This window comes from Chaetodon auriga, chromosome 9, assembly GCF_051107435.1.
Source record: "Chaetodon auriga isolate fChaAug3 chromosome 9, fChaAug3.hap1, whole genome shotgun sequence".
Classification (NCBI taxonomy): domain Eukaryota; kingdom Metazoa; phylum Chordata; class Actinopteri; order Chaetodontiformes; family Chaetodontidae; genus Chaetodon; species Chaetodon auriga.
In genome coordinates this window covers 12309248-12324086 of record NC_135082.1, presented here as the reverse complement: position 1 = coordinate 12324086, position 14839 = coordinate 12309248, and the positions used below count along the sequence as shown (strand labels likewise).

General features: G+C 43.3%; 4 protein-coding genes across 4 annotated transcripts; 3 read left to right on the top strand and 1 right to left on the bottom strand.

Moving 5' to 3' along the window:
- The first annotated feature begins 309 nt into the window (after positions 1 to 309).
- On the top strand, positions 310 to 4694 carry gcna (germ cell nuclear acidic peptidase). The gene is made up of 13 exons (XM_076739462.1): positions 310 to 400; positions 762 to 864; positions 1248 to 1440; positions 1524 to 1596; positions 1697 to 1746; positions 1888 to 1954; positions 2047 to 2117; positions 2225 to 2626; positions 2737 to 2902; positions 3171 to 3315; positions 3455 to 3590; positions 3749 to 3953; positions 4065 to 4694. Exons 2-13 carry the CDS (start codon positions 775 to 777, stop codon positions 4294 to 4296), a joined length of 1830 nt encoding a protein of 609 aa, XP_076595577.1. The 5' UTR covers positions 310 to 400; positions 762 to 774; the 3' UTR covers positions 4297 to 4694.
- A 670-nt stretch (positions 4695 to 5364) lies between these two features.
- Positions 5365 to 7079, top strand: LOC143325590 (uncharacterized). The gene is made up of 3 exons (XM_076738772.1): positions 5365 to 5580; positions 5721 to 5822; positions 6480 to 7079. The coding sequence occupies exons 1-3, from the start codon at positions 5365 to 5367 to the stop codon at positions 7077 to 7079; spliced, it is 918 nt and encodes a 305-aa protein (XP_076594887.1).
- A 381-nt stretch (positions 7080 to 7460) lies between these two features.
- cetn2 (centrin, EF-hand protein, 2) lies at positions 7461 to 9807 on the bottom strand. Its single transcript, XM_076739758.1, has 5 exons — positions 9501 to 9807; positions 9120 to 9284; positions 8887 to 9015; positions 8537 to 8674; positions 7461 to 8378 (listed from the first exon to the last, which is right to left on the bottom strand). The coding sequence occupies exons 1-5, from the start codon at positions 9501 to 9503 to the stop codon at positions 8289 to 8291; spliced, it is 525 nt and encodes a 174-aa protein (XP_076595873.1). The 5' UTR covers positions 9504 to 9807; the 3' UTR covers positions 7461 to 8288.
- Positions 9808 to 10737: 930 nt separating this feature from the next.
- nsdhl (NAD(P) dependent 3-beta-hydroxysteroid dehydrogenase NSDHL) lies at positions 10738 to 13870 on the top strand. Its single transcript, XM_076739443.1, has 7 exons — positions 10738 to 10942; positions 11050 to 11211; positions 11524 to 11670; positions 11773 to 11901; positions 12250 to 12392; positions 12861 to 12963; positions 13144 to 13870. The coding sequence occupies exons 1-7, from the start codon at positions 10922 to 10924 to the stop codon at positions 13474 to 13476; spliced, it is 1038 nt and encodes a 345-aa protein (XP_076595558.1). The 5' UTR covers positions 10738 to 10921; the 3' UTR covers positions 13477 to 13870.
- The last annotated feature ends 969 nt before the right edge of the window (positions 13871 to 14839 follow it).

Here is a 14839-nt window from a genome sequence, read left to right as displayed (position 1 = left end):
GACAGGCTCGCAAATGAGGCAATGAAGCCTTCTCGTTGAAGAGAAACAAGCGTAGGGCTCCCACTATTTACAACAACTACATTCAGGCTAATGGGGAGATGTATTCTTAATAATCTGTTTTATTCGTTTCCATGCCGGTCCGGTAAATTATTGCTTTACGTGAAGCCTGTCCGTGACGCAAAAAGATTGGTGACTGCTGCCTTAAGGCGCTCGTCAGTGGGCGTAGAGGAAACGTCACACGTCATCCCTGTCTTCTCAAAGCGCCGCCTGCGTCACTTGAAGCCCAACCCGATTGGTTGACTGTTTTGTGACAACTTCCGGTGTAATGGAGCACAAGATTTGAAATAGCTTTTGCTTAGTTCCATCAGCACCTGTGTCTCTTGTTTACAACAGAAGCGTGGTCGGTAATGTCTCAAGTGAAATATGTTTTAAGTCATTTTCTACGCGAAGTTCATATAATGCGTGCTCAAAAGACTGACTCAGTTTCAGAAAGTTAGCTCGAGTCCAAACATATTTAGCTAGCAAGTTCTCGGTAACGGTAACGTTAACGCCAACGTTTCTCGCTTCAGTAAGCTAGGTGGCTTTAGTTCCTCTTTTTGATAAGAGTTTTTGCATTGATAGACAAGACACGACTGGCTAATTGAGAATCATCTGTCTTTACTCTGTGGTTTTATTGGCAGTTTATTGTTTTATAAATAATAGTTTTTACGTTTGCCCGGACTTTAAATATTAAATGACGGCCATGTTGCCTTTTCACACAGCAGAGAGTGAACAATGAATGATGACACCAGCAAACTCTTTGCAAGAGTTGCTCAAAGGATGGGATGGGCTGATAAGGGAGGACTGGACACAGCAGAAAAAAAGGTTTGTTGCACGGTTCATTAACCTGTAATCAGTACCGCGTTACTGCCATAGACAATTAGTTTTTCTTATATTTTAATAACTACTGAACTAACCTTACCAATAAAGATGTGTGTCTTTGTGTTAGACCAGCTCACAAGAATCAGTTGCAATATTGTTTTTAGTAGATTGACAGCTAATTAATCTGCAACTGACAGTGGATCAATCGTTTTAGTCATTTGCTGGTTCCACCTGCTTAAATGTAAGGATTGGATGCTTTTTAATGCTATATATCATAGCAAACTGAATACATTTGGATTTTGGTCGAATCAGCAATCAACAATCTTAAATGTTGGGGATGTTTACATAAATTATAATGGCAGTCTGTCTGTCTTTATGGTTCCTAGCTGCTAAGTACAATTGGCAAGACTCCTCATGCTGCCACCATTGGCCGTCGATCTGTGGATCAAGAAGCCTCACCCCTCCAGCTTGACCTCTCTGACAGTGAAGATGATCCAGAGAAAGAGAACCAGGACTCCAAGGGCAGCAATTACAGAAACAAGCCTTTGATCGAGTCTAGTGACGATGACTTTGACCAGTGTGAGTTAAATTGTGTGAATATTGTGTTTTGTCAGATTGTGCGAAATCAGTTTGCAAATAAATCATTCCTTTGTACTTCGTAGTTCTTGTGGGAAGGACTCCGCTGAAAGCTAAACCTGCCTCACAGAAATCCTGTAGTGCTGCAGAGAAAGGCGGGTATGAAAATGGAATGCACTGAACATGTGAAATACATTTATCTTGTTACCTCTCGCTTGTCTCATCAAAGTTTTGCTCATGGTTTCTCTTCTTTTTTTAGTTCAAATGTTCTTGTGGTGAGCTCCGATGATGACGGCAATTTCGAGACGTGTAAGTAGCCTTTTTCTGCTGGACACAGTTGTCTGTATCTGTAACCACTGACCCTAAATCAAATTCTAACATCTGTTGGATTGTGAACATTTTCACACTGTAACGTTTTTCTCTCACATATCCACATTTTGCACATTGAAGTTCTGCACCGAGTGAAAACCGCTAATGCCAAGCAAAAGAAAATATCAGAGAGTGGGAGCGAAGATAGGTGAGTTTTTGATATATTATTTCCTCCAAATGCATCATCACTGTCTGGAAAGATTTTGAAAACCGTTTGTTTTACCTTTGTTTACTCCAAAGCCTCAAAAACTTCATCGTGGATGACTGCTCATCAGATGATGACTTTATTGAGACAAAGACAACCTTTAAAGGTAACTTTGAATGACCCTCCCAGTACTGACGTTTTACTATATTTCAAAGAAAGCAACACACAATGGTGTGTGTCTAACGGTGATGATTTGTGGCCACTGTTTTGCAGTGCCTACGAAGAGCTGTACTCCAGCAGCCCAGCGTCCACTGAGGAGGCCACTGTCTCACTGTGACTCCCCAGTCTTTGTTAGTGACAGCGATGATGAGGATAATATTGTGGTCAAGAGCACTTGGAGGACTCGTCACTCAAAGCCTGCACCAAAGGCTGACATTGATAATGCTCAGCTACGTGAGAGAGAGGAGAGTTCACCATCGCTGCCTTTCTCTTCTCCTTTTTCTCTTCCTCCCCGTAAAACTCCAACATCACTGGCATCTCCCAGACGTACTCTTTCAGCACCGTCTAACCTGGATGAGTCAGAAAGCTCTGAGGAGGAGTTCACATCCCTGCTGGAGAGACTGAAAAAGAAAAACAAGCTCATTGGATCTTCATCCTCACCCAGCAACACCCACGGTAACTGTTCTATTTGGATTGTCGTATTCCAACAGTCCCTACCTGTTGTTTTCTTTCTAGTTGTGAGGCTGATATCTGTTGTTTTTTGTTTGTTTTGTTCTTCAATTTAGAAAGCAGTAAGGAGCCTCCTGTCTCAGTTCCTCCAGTAAAAGGATTCACAACACCAGCCTCTAAATCTGTCAGGGAAATGCCTCTGCATGTGAAGACACCAGGAAAATCCAGCATCTTGAAGCCTGTAGTCAGTCAGACAGAGCCCAGACACGGCCCCACCAGCAGGTGGGTCTGCTGCAACAGACCATAACAGTGCAACATAGTGGAATAAAAAACAGATGAAATAGATTAAAAAGGCAAACCAAAGATAAAAATGATGACAATGAAATACCATAAATTAAATGTGTAAAATCTATAATAATACTATATAAGATTGACATATTAAGACTTATTGTATACTATACATGCCTTTAAGCGGCATTTGTTTCTCGGTAATTCGCTTTGTCTTTCATAGACTTTTAGTCTTTAGTTCACCTTGTTTTTTCCCTTCCAGGGTACCATTATGTAAGACTCCTGGGTGCTTCTTGCAGTCCTTATCAAACCCTGGCACCAGTTATGGCCAGAAGTTTAAACAGAACAAGGAAGAGCTCACCAGCAGACTCTATCAGCTGTACAACACCAGCGTGTTTGACAGTAAGGTGATGAACGACAGTTTTTCTACTAATGCATTTAGTTTTTAGAATCCTCAGAGTTTGATTGCGTAAAGATTTCGTTGTTTACTTGCTTTGTTAACATATAGTATGTTTTTGTTCATTCCTTGTCTGATATGACTTCTAGCTCCCCGTCAATATGTCAGTGACTTGGAATAAGAAGATGCGAAAAACAGCTGGGTACTGCATCACAGGGCGGGAGCGAGGCGGAGGGGGCCGTTATGCTCGCATTCAGCTGTCAGAGAAAGTCTGTGACTCTGCAGGTAACGCTTTAGCAAACCAGACAGAATAAAGTAATGAACTGTGTCTGCTTTGAAGTCTCGGAGTGTAAATATGTGATGTCATGCATAGTAAATCTGTTTATGTATATTTCTATTTAATTGCACGTCTTCATCACTTTCTAATTGTTGCGTCCTCCTAGACCGCCTCAGGGACACACTGATTCATGAGATGTGTCACGCTGCAACCTGGCTGATTAATGGTGTACAGGACGGCCACGGGAACTTCTGGAGGCTCTATGCTCGCAAGGCCACAGTGGCACACCCCGAGCTGCCCATGGTCACCCGCTGCCACAGTTACGAGATCAAGTATAAATTCCAGTACCAGTGCACCCGCTGCCAGAATACGTACGTCTGACTGAATTCAGATGAGTCAAAACCATCAATCTTGTCTCGTTCTTTATTATTCACCTTGCATTTACAGGCTAGTGTGTTAATCTTTGCTATGATTCTTCGCAGGATCGGGCGTCATTCCAAGTCACTGGACACACAGAGGTTTGTGTGCGCCCTCTGCACAGGACAGCTGGTCTTGCTGACGCCTTCCAAGCCACGTGCACCCACACCTTTTGCCAACTTTGTCAAAGAGAATTATGGGACTGTACGACAGGAGCTGGTGGGACAAAGCCACGCAGAAGTGATGCGTAAGCTTAGTGCCGACTTTGCTTCTAAGACTAAACTCAGTCAAAGCTGAGAGGCTGAGGCTCGCTGTGCTTGGACACAACCACAGGAAATACCTCTGTAATACCTCAGTCAACTAGTCTGACATTAGTGAGCAGCTGTGATTATTAATATTGAATCTTTTGATTTCCTTATCATTTCTGTATTTTTCAGTGTGTGTTTGTAGACTGTATCTGCTGTGACTGGAAGAACTGAGCCTCAACGCCAAATTTATGTTCCTGTGTGTGTTTGTGTTCACTGTTTGGTGTGTGTGTAGACGTTATCCGTGGTATCTAATACAGCCCGGAGATCAGTTTCTTAAGGACCAAGATAAACATGAGTTAATCCATTGTTTTTATATGTATATATATTTGACTGGTTTGATCTTCCTGTTGTGCTTTTTTTAAATAAAGTTTAAATGTCTGACTGTTTAAATGGACATTGGACTTCTTTATGTGTGGATATCTGTGTGCAAACAGTTGAAAGTTACACACCTTAATTTCTTGTATTTTGCCATTCCAAGGGCCTGCTTTGAGCTACAAAAACACTAGTCCAGTTTTGAAGCATCTTTCTAAATATTTTACAGAGATATGGTAATGTGTATGGGTGAGAGCGGATGGTGCTACATTTTCCATGACTGAGCCTGTGCTGTCAGGCAAATATTGACATATAAAATACAATTCTGTACAGGTGTATTAATACTGTAACTAGCTTTTGTATAAATAAGTGAATGCAATCCTGATGACAAACACTAGCTGTTGACGCATCAATGACCACAGGGGTGAGGTTTTGAGGCCTGAGGTCTGACACGTTGACATGGCGACGCTGAGTAAATGGACAGCCTGTAATGTTAGCACATAACTGGGAGATTCAGTCGGAATCAGCCATCAGAATGAACCTGACTTCAGACTGTGTGTCTGCTGCACCACATCATGCTGGAAATGCTCAAGAGAGAAGAGCAGCTTTGAAACACATGAGGGTGAGAGTGTTATATGTTTTTTCCCCTTTCAGATGAGGTAGCAGAGATCTATGGTTGGCTTTTCAGCTGCCTAGGTGCTAATGACTTGTATTTCTCTTATTAGGAAACAGGACTGTCTGTGTCATGTATATCCACTGCAATGTGACAACACTGGAGAGCCAGGCGCAGATCAACTCCAGCACCTTCCACCTGGTGAAGATGGTCAGCATGTGTGTGAGCTGCACCTTGAACACCGCGCTCAGTGTTCCTTTACTCCTGCTCATCACACGCTCCCCGTCCCTCCTCAGACACACTCGCTTCCTGCTCCTCACACACCTCCTCTTGTGTGACAACCTCCAGGTACCATAGGCACACACTTTTTGACTTTGGACGGATTTTTATGAGACCGTTCAAGCATGCCTTTTCTTAATAAGTGAGACGATGATGATGATTCACCCTTTGACTTTTGAGCTAAACGATTCTCATTATTGCCATTTCAGCAGCTCCTCTGGACAGCCAAAGCAGTTCTCTTAAGATCCAGGGAGGGTATACCTGTGGCCCAGTGTCTGATCTTCTGCGCTGCCATCCAGACCTGCTCACTGGTTTGTAAAACACATATTATATTCATGCAATGCATTTTTTTTTGTCACACTTAGCTTTGATTTACCGTTACAGTAGAGGTTACAACTCTTTTGGACTGGATGGGTAGTGAGATGAGATCCATTATTAATGCGAAGTGATGGGAGATAAAATCAACAACTGGTTCTGTGTAAAAATAATAAACTAACACAAATATGAGGCTATATTTTTCTTTTCAGTGCAAAATTCCCTCTTTTTGAATCTGATTTTCTATATTTCCTTGCTGAGCTCTGGTGGAGGGATACTAACAAAAAGACAGAAGATTGTGCCAAAAACACAGATTTTTATGATTTTTACTTTTGCATGAGGACTGTGGATTTTGAATCCCATCTCTTATGTTGAAAATGAAACTCTCAGAGTCAGTATGAACATGTGAGTATTGCTTTAAGACATGCTAAAAAAAAATGTTTCTGTGCCAGATGATACATGTGAATTATTCAGCACAGTAAGTTAGAGAAGAGACAAGACTCGTTTTACCTGCAGGCTTCTTTACAAATGCTGTGACCTCCCCCTCCTCCTCCCCCTCCTCCTCCTCCTCCTCCTCCTAAAACCTTGACATGATGGGTAAGAACCAAAACCGAGGGTTGCATCTACTTCATGTCTTCACTTCCTCTGTGCAGGTGGACCTCTTCCTGAGCACCGCTCTGGCCGTGGATCGCTTTGTAGCTGTCAAGTGGCCCCTGCGCTATGAGTTCTTGATGTGTCCTCAAAGGAAGAGAGCAACTGTTGCAGCCATGTGGACCTTATCAGCTGTGGTCACCAGTGTGGCTCTGTCTATCAGCCTCAGCACCATCCAGGTCAATTTTACCTCTCCCCGCTGTCGACCTCTCATCCTGAGCCCCTGCCTGTCAGGGACGTCGGCTCTGGTGCTGTATTGCACCATTGGAACCGCTGTGTTGGTGCCTCTGTGCTTTCTGACCATCCTCGGTTGCTTCTGCCTGCTCTGCTGGGACATGCATGCAGGACTGCTCTGCACCAACAGAGCTTGTGTGACCCTGACTCTCCAGGTAGCTCAGACCGTTCTCTTTTCTGTTCCTGTGGTCATGGACAGCTACCTGATCCCTGGCTACCTGCACGGAGATGCTTTTGATATTGCAGCCACCATCACCTACAACCTGGGGGTGTCACTCATCCCTCTGGTCTACGGCTACCGCTCAAGGGAGCTGCAGCAAAGAATACGACAAGCTGCACACAGGAAGAAAGTCAATGACCAAAGTTAGCCATTAAGCCTGATAAACATGTGTTTGAGGACCTGCTATTTATTAAATTTAACAATTGTCCCCTGTGCTGCCTGAATGAGAGGAGCAGTATCTTCCCATTCGGCACAGTAGGCTGTCCACGTTTATTGCTTCACACCTTAAATTTACTTGTTTGAATTAGTGAGCTTGGTTGCGTCAACACGCTGTGGTAAGGTAGCAGCACCTTCCTGTAATCTGTTTGCATTTTAGCAACAAACAATACGTGTTTATTAACATCAGTGGAATCAAATGAAGCATTAATGATGTGCATAAGAGATAAAAAGCAGAGTCATGCTGTTCAAACACTGATGACTACAAGAGACACTGATGCATACAATAATGGCAAATAAAAGACAGGACGACTTGCTTCAATATGTTTCATTTGTACCTTTACACTTACATGGTATATATCTACTCATCAAAGTCACTATGTATTATACAAAACATTCAAGAATGCAGGGGGATAAATACTCAATGCTACAAGAAAAACACACACACCATCATCATATTTTTAAGACAGCGGGAAGGCGTGCAGGTCAGAGAGGTCGGGCAGCTTCCCTGATTGTGATGACCACCCCTTTCAAGAGGCACAGGCACAAATCCACAGGTAGCACTGAAGTGAGACAGCACTGCCCCATCATCAGAGCTTAGCCATCTGCTCACATTGTATATTTCTCTGGAGGACCAGCATACAAGAGCCATGACATGAAACACTGGAGGTATCCGTATAAACCAAACGATCTACAGATGGATGACGCTTAATGCACACACTGTATTATTAATCAAAGCATTGGAATGTACTGTGTTTGTCACTGCATTGACGTAGGCACTGAGAATTTCTTGACAACAAATAATACAGATATTCTAAATAATATTCTGGGCGTATTCTTCGTAAAAGTATGCAGCATTCCAAACAAGAAAGAGCTTCTTCTCTTCCTGTTTTTGGCAACTGTAATGTAGATTATCATGTAAATCAAAGGAGGATAATTTGGCATTTGACCAGACTTTGTGCTCAAGTCTTAAGTAATTTCCTTCCAGTGTAGTATGTGACAGTTAGTGGAAACGTATGGCACAACACAATAACAAGGGTTTTGAGGATTTTTGAGACAGAAGTAGATACACGAGCAGCATCAAATGTAAAACCACCGCTGGTCCCCTCGACATCACCAACACTGATGTCATGCACTTCCTTCAGTACAGGCAGGTTTTCTTCATAATGCGCAGGAACTCCTGTTGGTTCACTTCTCCGTCTCCATCCCTGTCTGCTTCATCTATCATCTCCTTCACAAACACACAACACGAGAGGAAGTGAAAAGGAGAACGGAGGGAAGGAGGAGGCAAGTCAAGCCAGTTTGATGTTATTCACAAGCAGACGGTGTGTCGGCACTGACGCATTCACGTATCTGAATGTTGTTTTGTCACATAGTTATGTGCTATACCTGCAGCTCTTCATCTGTGAGGTTCTCCCCAAGCTCTTTGGCTACTCTCTTCAGATTTTTGAATGAGATCTTGCCTGTCTCATCGTCATCGAACAGACGGAAAGCTTTCAGGATCTCCTCCTTGGAGTCCTTCTCAGCCTAAAATTGGAGAAGATGGAGAGTTGTTTTGCCACACAGCGAAGGACAGATGATGGAACAACCACATCTTAACTCAAAGAAATGTGGCCAGAGTTTGTGAGTGCCAATGAAAAGCAATACCAGTAAAAGTCAATGGGAAATCTAAATGGGGCTGAAATGAAAGAGAAATGAAAGACAATGCCGATGCATACAGTCATACAGTAGATTACTACCATTTTCTGTGTCATGACAGCAAGGAAGTCAGCAAAGGAGATTTTCCCTGTGCCATCCTTATCCACTTCACCAATCATCTTCTTGATCTCCTCTTTCTTCGGCTCAAACCCCAGAGCTCTCATGGCGACCTGGCACAGTGTGAGAAAGGTGGCGAGTGAGGCACAAATAAGAAAGCTGCCACCCCCACCCCGCCGACACGTGTTGATTGCAATCAGTTTTCGAGCACTTTTACCTTGAGCTCCTTGACATCGATGTACCCGGATCCATCGGTGTCAAACAGCTCAAAGGCCTCCCTGATCTCCTGCTTCTGCTCCTCGGTCAGCTCTGGTTTGGGGGTGGTCTTCTTGCGAGGAGGTGGCACAGGACCCTGCAGGGATGGTCTCTTGGCACTGGTCGCCTGGTGGGGAAACAGGAGGTGAGGCAGAGGCAAAGAAAAAGTAGAAATGGTTGCAGACACAAGAGCAATCACGTCCATGATGACATCAGAATCTGAGAGGTTTCTATAAAGCCAAATAGCTGTTCAATAGAATAAAGAATAATGGAAATATCCGTCACGTGTGGCTCAAATGCAGCATCACATAGATTTAGGTTATCGTGAAACATATGTACTCACCATCAGTTCTTGTATACCTGATTGACAAAAAGAACTGCAGATCTATTAGGCAATCAATGTTTTCCTCAGGGCTACGAAGCCATTTAGGGAGGAGGAGAAGGAGATGATGAAACGGTGTACACTTCACATCAGGTGCTCGCATTAACAGTTTACTCACACTGAGTCTGAGATAATTTCTTATTCCTCAAAAAGGTGTATTTATTTCGCAGGAACAGCCACCAAAAGGTGCAGAAAATAAACGTTAACTAGCTAACAGCAGACACAGGTTTTGCTGCTCAGCTGCCGCTGTCATGGAGCTGGTTCGTTTGATTTGTTCACCCTTTGTGTCAGCAGACCAGACGATTGTTTATGGACGTTGAAGAAGTAAAGGAGAAACCGAACAGGCACACACGGTAATGGATATCAAACGCTCCAGTCGGGCAAACAGCTGATTGGTTGCTGAGGATCACGGGGCACGACACGGTCAGAAAATTCACCTCAGCTCTTTGGAAAAGAGGGAAATCATATAGAGACGGAATTATAGAGAATACCTAATTATTGTAATAAAATGGTAATTATAATAAAATAATAAGATAATGATTGTATAATAAAAGCTCTTATATTCCCTAGATATTGCCAACATCCACGGCCTCTGATCCAGAGAGAAATTGTCACTTCTGAAGAAAGCATGTCATCAATGGAAGGATCAGTACACTCCGTGGCACAAGTGTGGTTACTCACATCTCAGTTATGTTCTCAAATATATGCTTTAACTCTATTTTGATACTATTTTTTTCCTTTTACTTTTGTCCGTTTCTCAAATTACTATATATTTTTTTCTCCTGTTACACATTCCTCCTTCATGCAGTCGTTCAATTTGCACTCTTGCAGCGGTCAAAAATCAACCACTGTTTGGCAGTTATGTGGACACTGGTTCTTTATTGTTTCCCATGTTTTTTCCCTCAATATACAAACAAACAAATACTAGAATAAATAAACGCCAGAGGAAGAGAGACACGACCAATATTGATGACAACACACAGTTTTCTCTCTGCCTCTCTGTATTGGTCTGTTGTATGTCAGAGGGCGTGGTTTTTCAGCTAGGAGGCGGATATAATCTCTTTGTGAGTTCTGATTGGTTTAAATTGTGGCGTTCTTTGACGTACTCCGTACACCATTGGCTATTGTTGAACGTCACCTTTGTGCTGAGCTTTGGCTCGACCAATCACAGAGCATTTCTCACTCAGCTGATTCAAACAGTTCATGGGTCGTGTGTTGCGGGGTTGCACGCGTTGACTACGGGTAAATAGTACATTACCGCGCGCTGCTTATGTTAAAAGTTGTCACGTATTTAGAATTAAGAACACTTTTCTCTACATTTTCACCAGAGCTCCTGTTTCAAGTCCTGATAGTCTCTCTCACCTGTTGGTCGCTTTTCACTCATGGCCACGCGCGTTCGACCGGTGAGTTTGAACATTTTCAACGGTGCAAATGTGCTTTAACTTTTCGTTATGCTAGTGTTGTTTAATTTTTGGAAAGTATCTATAAGGGCTTTCTTTGCGTCATACAGAGCAGTAAACGGTGCACAGTGGTCGGCGGGGCTGGCTTCCTGGGCAGACACCTGGTGGAGAAGCTGCTGGACCGAGGCTACTCTGTCTCTGTGTTTGACATCCGCCAGAGCTACGAGCTGCCCGGTGTCACCTTCCACCTGGGAGACCTCTGCGACAAACAGGTGAGACTAGCACTCATCCTTGACCTGGTAAACTTCTGGAACAATGTTTAAGTAAATAAGTGACAGTGACATGTAGGCCATGAAGTTTATTTAGCATAAATTATGAGGAAAATGTTCAAATGCAGTGTCTTTTTTAAGCCTTCAGAGGCCTGAAATACTTGTAGTTGACTTTCAGTTTGCCAATGAGCATTTGAGACTTACCTCAAAAGACTTTAAAAAGAAAAAAAAAAAAAAAAAAAGATCTGTGGCCTGGACTATGACTTCTCATGAAATTGTCAATAGCTGTGAAGTGTCTGTCACATTGTGCCTCAGGCTCTGCTGCCAGCTCTGAAAGACGTGTCCCTGGTCTTCCACTGTGCCTCCCCGTCCCCTGCCAGCGATGACCGTGGGCTGTTTGAGAGAGTCAACATTCAGGGCACACGCACCGTCATTCAGGCCTGCATCGAGGCTGGAGTACAGGTGAGGTGGGGGGGGGGGCAGCCAGGCAATGACAGACTAGGCTTTTTCCTATCCAAGGATGAAAGATGACATTGAAGTGGTTTAACTCCTTGATTCTGCCAGAAACTGGTCCTGACAAGCAGTGCCAGTGTGGTGTTCGAAGGGACAGATATCAAGAATGGGAGAGAGGATCTACCGTACGCCAAGAAGCCCATCGACTATTACACAGAAACCAAGATTGAGCAAGAAAAGGTAGGACAGCGGTGTTTTTAAATGGGATTTAGTGCTTTCACCAGTGTAGCCCAGTTTGTTTTCTCCACTTTGGAATTTTTTTCCTTCCTCAGCCAAAAGTCAAGTTCGAGGTGGAGACTCTGATTTGCACATAGCTACAATTTCATACAACATTGACAAAACAGTGTCTTCAGCAGTAGTCGATGCATCTTTCATGCACTTCCTCTGTTATTTGTGTGTCATCTACTGCAGGCCTTTCACAATCAGACACACCTACGAGAGAGATCAAATGATCAGAGCACGCTTTTGCACCACCTCCTGTTTTACAGTGTGAAGACTTGAATATTTTCTGCTGCCTTTCTATTTCAGTTGGTCCTTGAGGCTTGTGACAAGGAGAAAGGTTTCCTCACAGTTGCCATCCGGCCTCATGGTATATTTGGCCCTCGGGACCCACAGCTGGTTCCTATCCTAGTGGACACTGCTCGCAGGGGCAAGATGAAGTTCATTATTGGGTAGGTGGAAGGAGCATTAGGATTTATTGCATTGATGCCAATCCAACTAGTTTACTCTACTATTAGAAATAGAATAAGTGGTTCTTGTTTTAAAAAAAAAACACTTTAAAATAGCCAAATATACAAATATGTACAGCTAGCTAACTTTAGATATCAATGTTCACCTTGATCAAACCTGTGCAGTGTTTAAACCTACAAAACTGACCTGAAGTGGTTCATGCTGCTATTTTATCAACTGCCTGTGAAGGCAATAGATGCACCAGTTTTCAGAGCTAGCTCTGCTAACCCTCCTACCCTTACTGTTGCTAACTTGTTGACCAGAATAAACTTCTAATATAATTTTAGCATGTATTTACATTACACTGTAGTGAGGCAGTGGCTCAGCCCACAGACTGTTGTACCAGTATGCTGAATGATTAAATGCTCTGATTCTTGTTATTTTACATCCTCTGTCTTTGTTTTCTTCAGTGATGGCACCAATCTGGTGGATTTCACTTTTGTAGAGAATGTGGTTCATGGCCACATCCTGGCTGCTGAGCGCCTGAGGCCAGACTCCCCCACATGTGGAAAAGTGAGTGAGAATAAAAGCAGACTTAGAGTCAACCCTGTGGTGCTGCTGTTTTAAGGATTCTGCCCATGAAATCGTCGTTACACACCTTCTTCAGGGTCAGAATTTTCATTCGTGGATGCTTTGCAAACTGAATTTCAAGTTCACACATCTTATATCTCGTATTGTCCGCTTCACTTTCAGCCATACCACATCACCAATGACGAGCCAGTTAGATTCTGGGACTTCATGTCTGAGGTGTTGGTGGCTCTGGGATACGCTGCTCCCCGCTACCACCTCCCGTATGCCCTTGTGTACGGACTGGCCCTGCTCCTCTGGCTGCTGGCCGTGATCCTGCGCCCTCTAGTGTCCTTTAAACCCACCTTTACACCAATGAGAGTGGCCCTGGCTGGAACCCACCACTATTACAGCTGTGACCGCGCCAAGCAGGAGCTGGGCTACAAGCCGGTAGTCGGCCTGAAGGAGGGGATAGCACGCACAGTGCAGAGCTACCCTCACCTCAGAAACGGGGCTTGATGGTGGAATGGATGTGGAGACTGTTGAGAAATGTAAGCCTGTGGGCATAAGGTCATCAGGTTGCACTGAATGGACAATTCAAGATGAGGGAACAGACATTTATCAATGTGAAGCATTTGTGTGCCTTTTCAATGTTTATGTACCATGTACACCAGCAGATGGCAGCAGATGGCCCTGGCTTTGGTCAACACACTGCAGTCTTCTAAAAGTTTTAAGACTCTTAGTCACTGCTAAAAGCACAGATTATGAGTACTCGAACATACTGACTTTCCACTGTGTAAACTGCAAACATGTAGAAATATTCTTGTTGTATTTCCATGTGTTTCACTTGTGTGCTGCTGTACACACATCTGGATGCTGCTGTTTATGTCTAAATGCCTCAATACATTCCTCTAAAAGATGATTGTCCGGATGCCACTTGCATGACAGTGATTCTTAAAGTTATTACTGCTTTTACAGTTTGTGGCCAAACGTGTGTAGACAAGGTGATGTGTGTCTGGGGTGGTTTTATTTAGTCGAAGAGGCTCCTTGGGTTGAATTAAGAGAAGTCTTAATGCTGCAGTATGCAGTGATACTTTAGACAACAGTGAGCCTCTAACTTATGGCAACAGTTTAGGATGGGCCCTTTTTTGTTTGAACAGAACAATACTCCAACACCATGCACATAAAGAAATGGTTTTCTGGGCTTTGGTTTGAAGAACTTGACTGGCTCGCACAAAGCCCCGACCTCATCCTCATCCAATATCTTGACAGTGAGGAAGAATGGCGACTGTGAAGCAGGCCTTTTCACTAAAGATCAGAGGCAAAGTTTGTCTTCAAAGCAGACATACCCATTTGTACACTGAATCTGTTTTTGGTTGCTATAATTGTTCTTCCTGTCTATACTGGCCATGAAAGGTCCTAATGCTCCTCCAAAGCAAAAAAAAGGGGACAAATGTGCAGACTTTGTTCTTTGTGAAAATACATTTCAAAGCCCAGCCAAAGCTTTTATGCGGCTTTAGGAGTCTGTGATTGACAAATCATTAGCTATCTTCCAAACTTATTGTGTTTTTAGTACAATGTTCTCTCTTTGTGTGACTACACCTTCATTGTAGCTTAACAAAGAAACACTGTTTGGGGAAAGCAAAAAGTAAATTTAGCACTAAAAACACTGAAACTTTCCAAGATGCTGCTGAAGTCTCATATTGTCTTCAGCTGAACTGCTTCAGTCTTTAAATGGCCATGTGAGCATTGTTTTAAGACAGGCATCACAGAGTCTTCCCATTCTTTGGGATGGCCAACAATCACATATGGGAGCTCCTCTATGACGCTGAGCTGTCTGTGCTATTAGATTCTTTGTATCAACAGGACGGCGTGTGTTTTT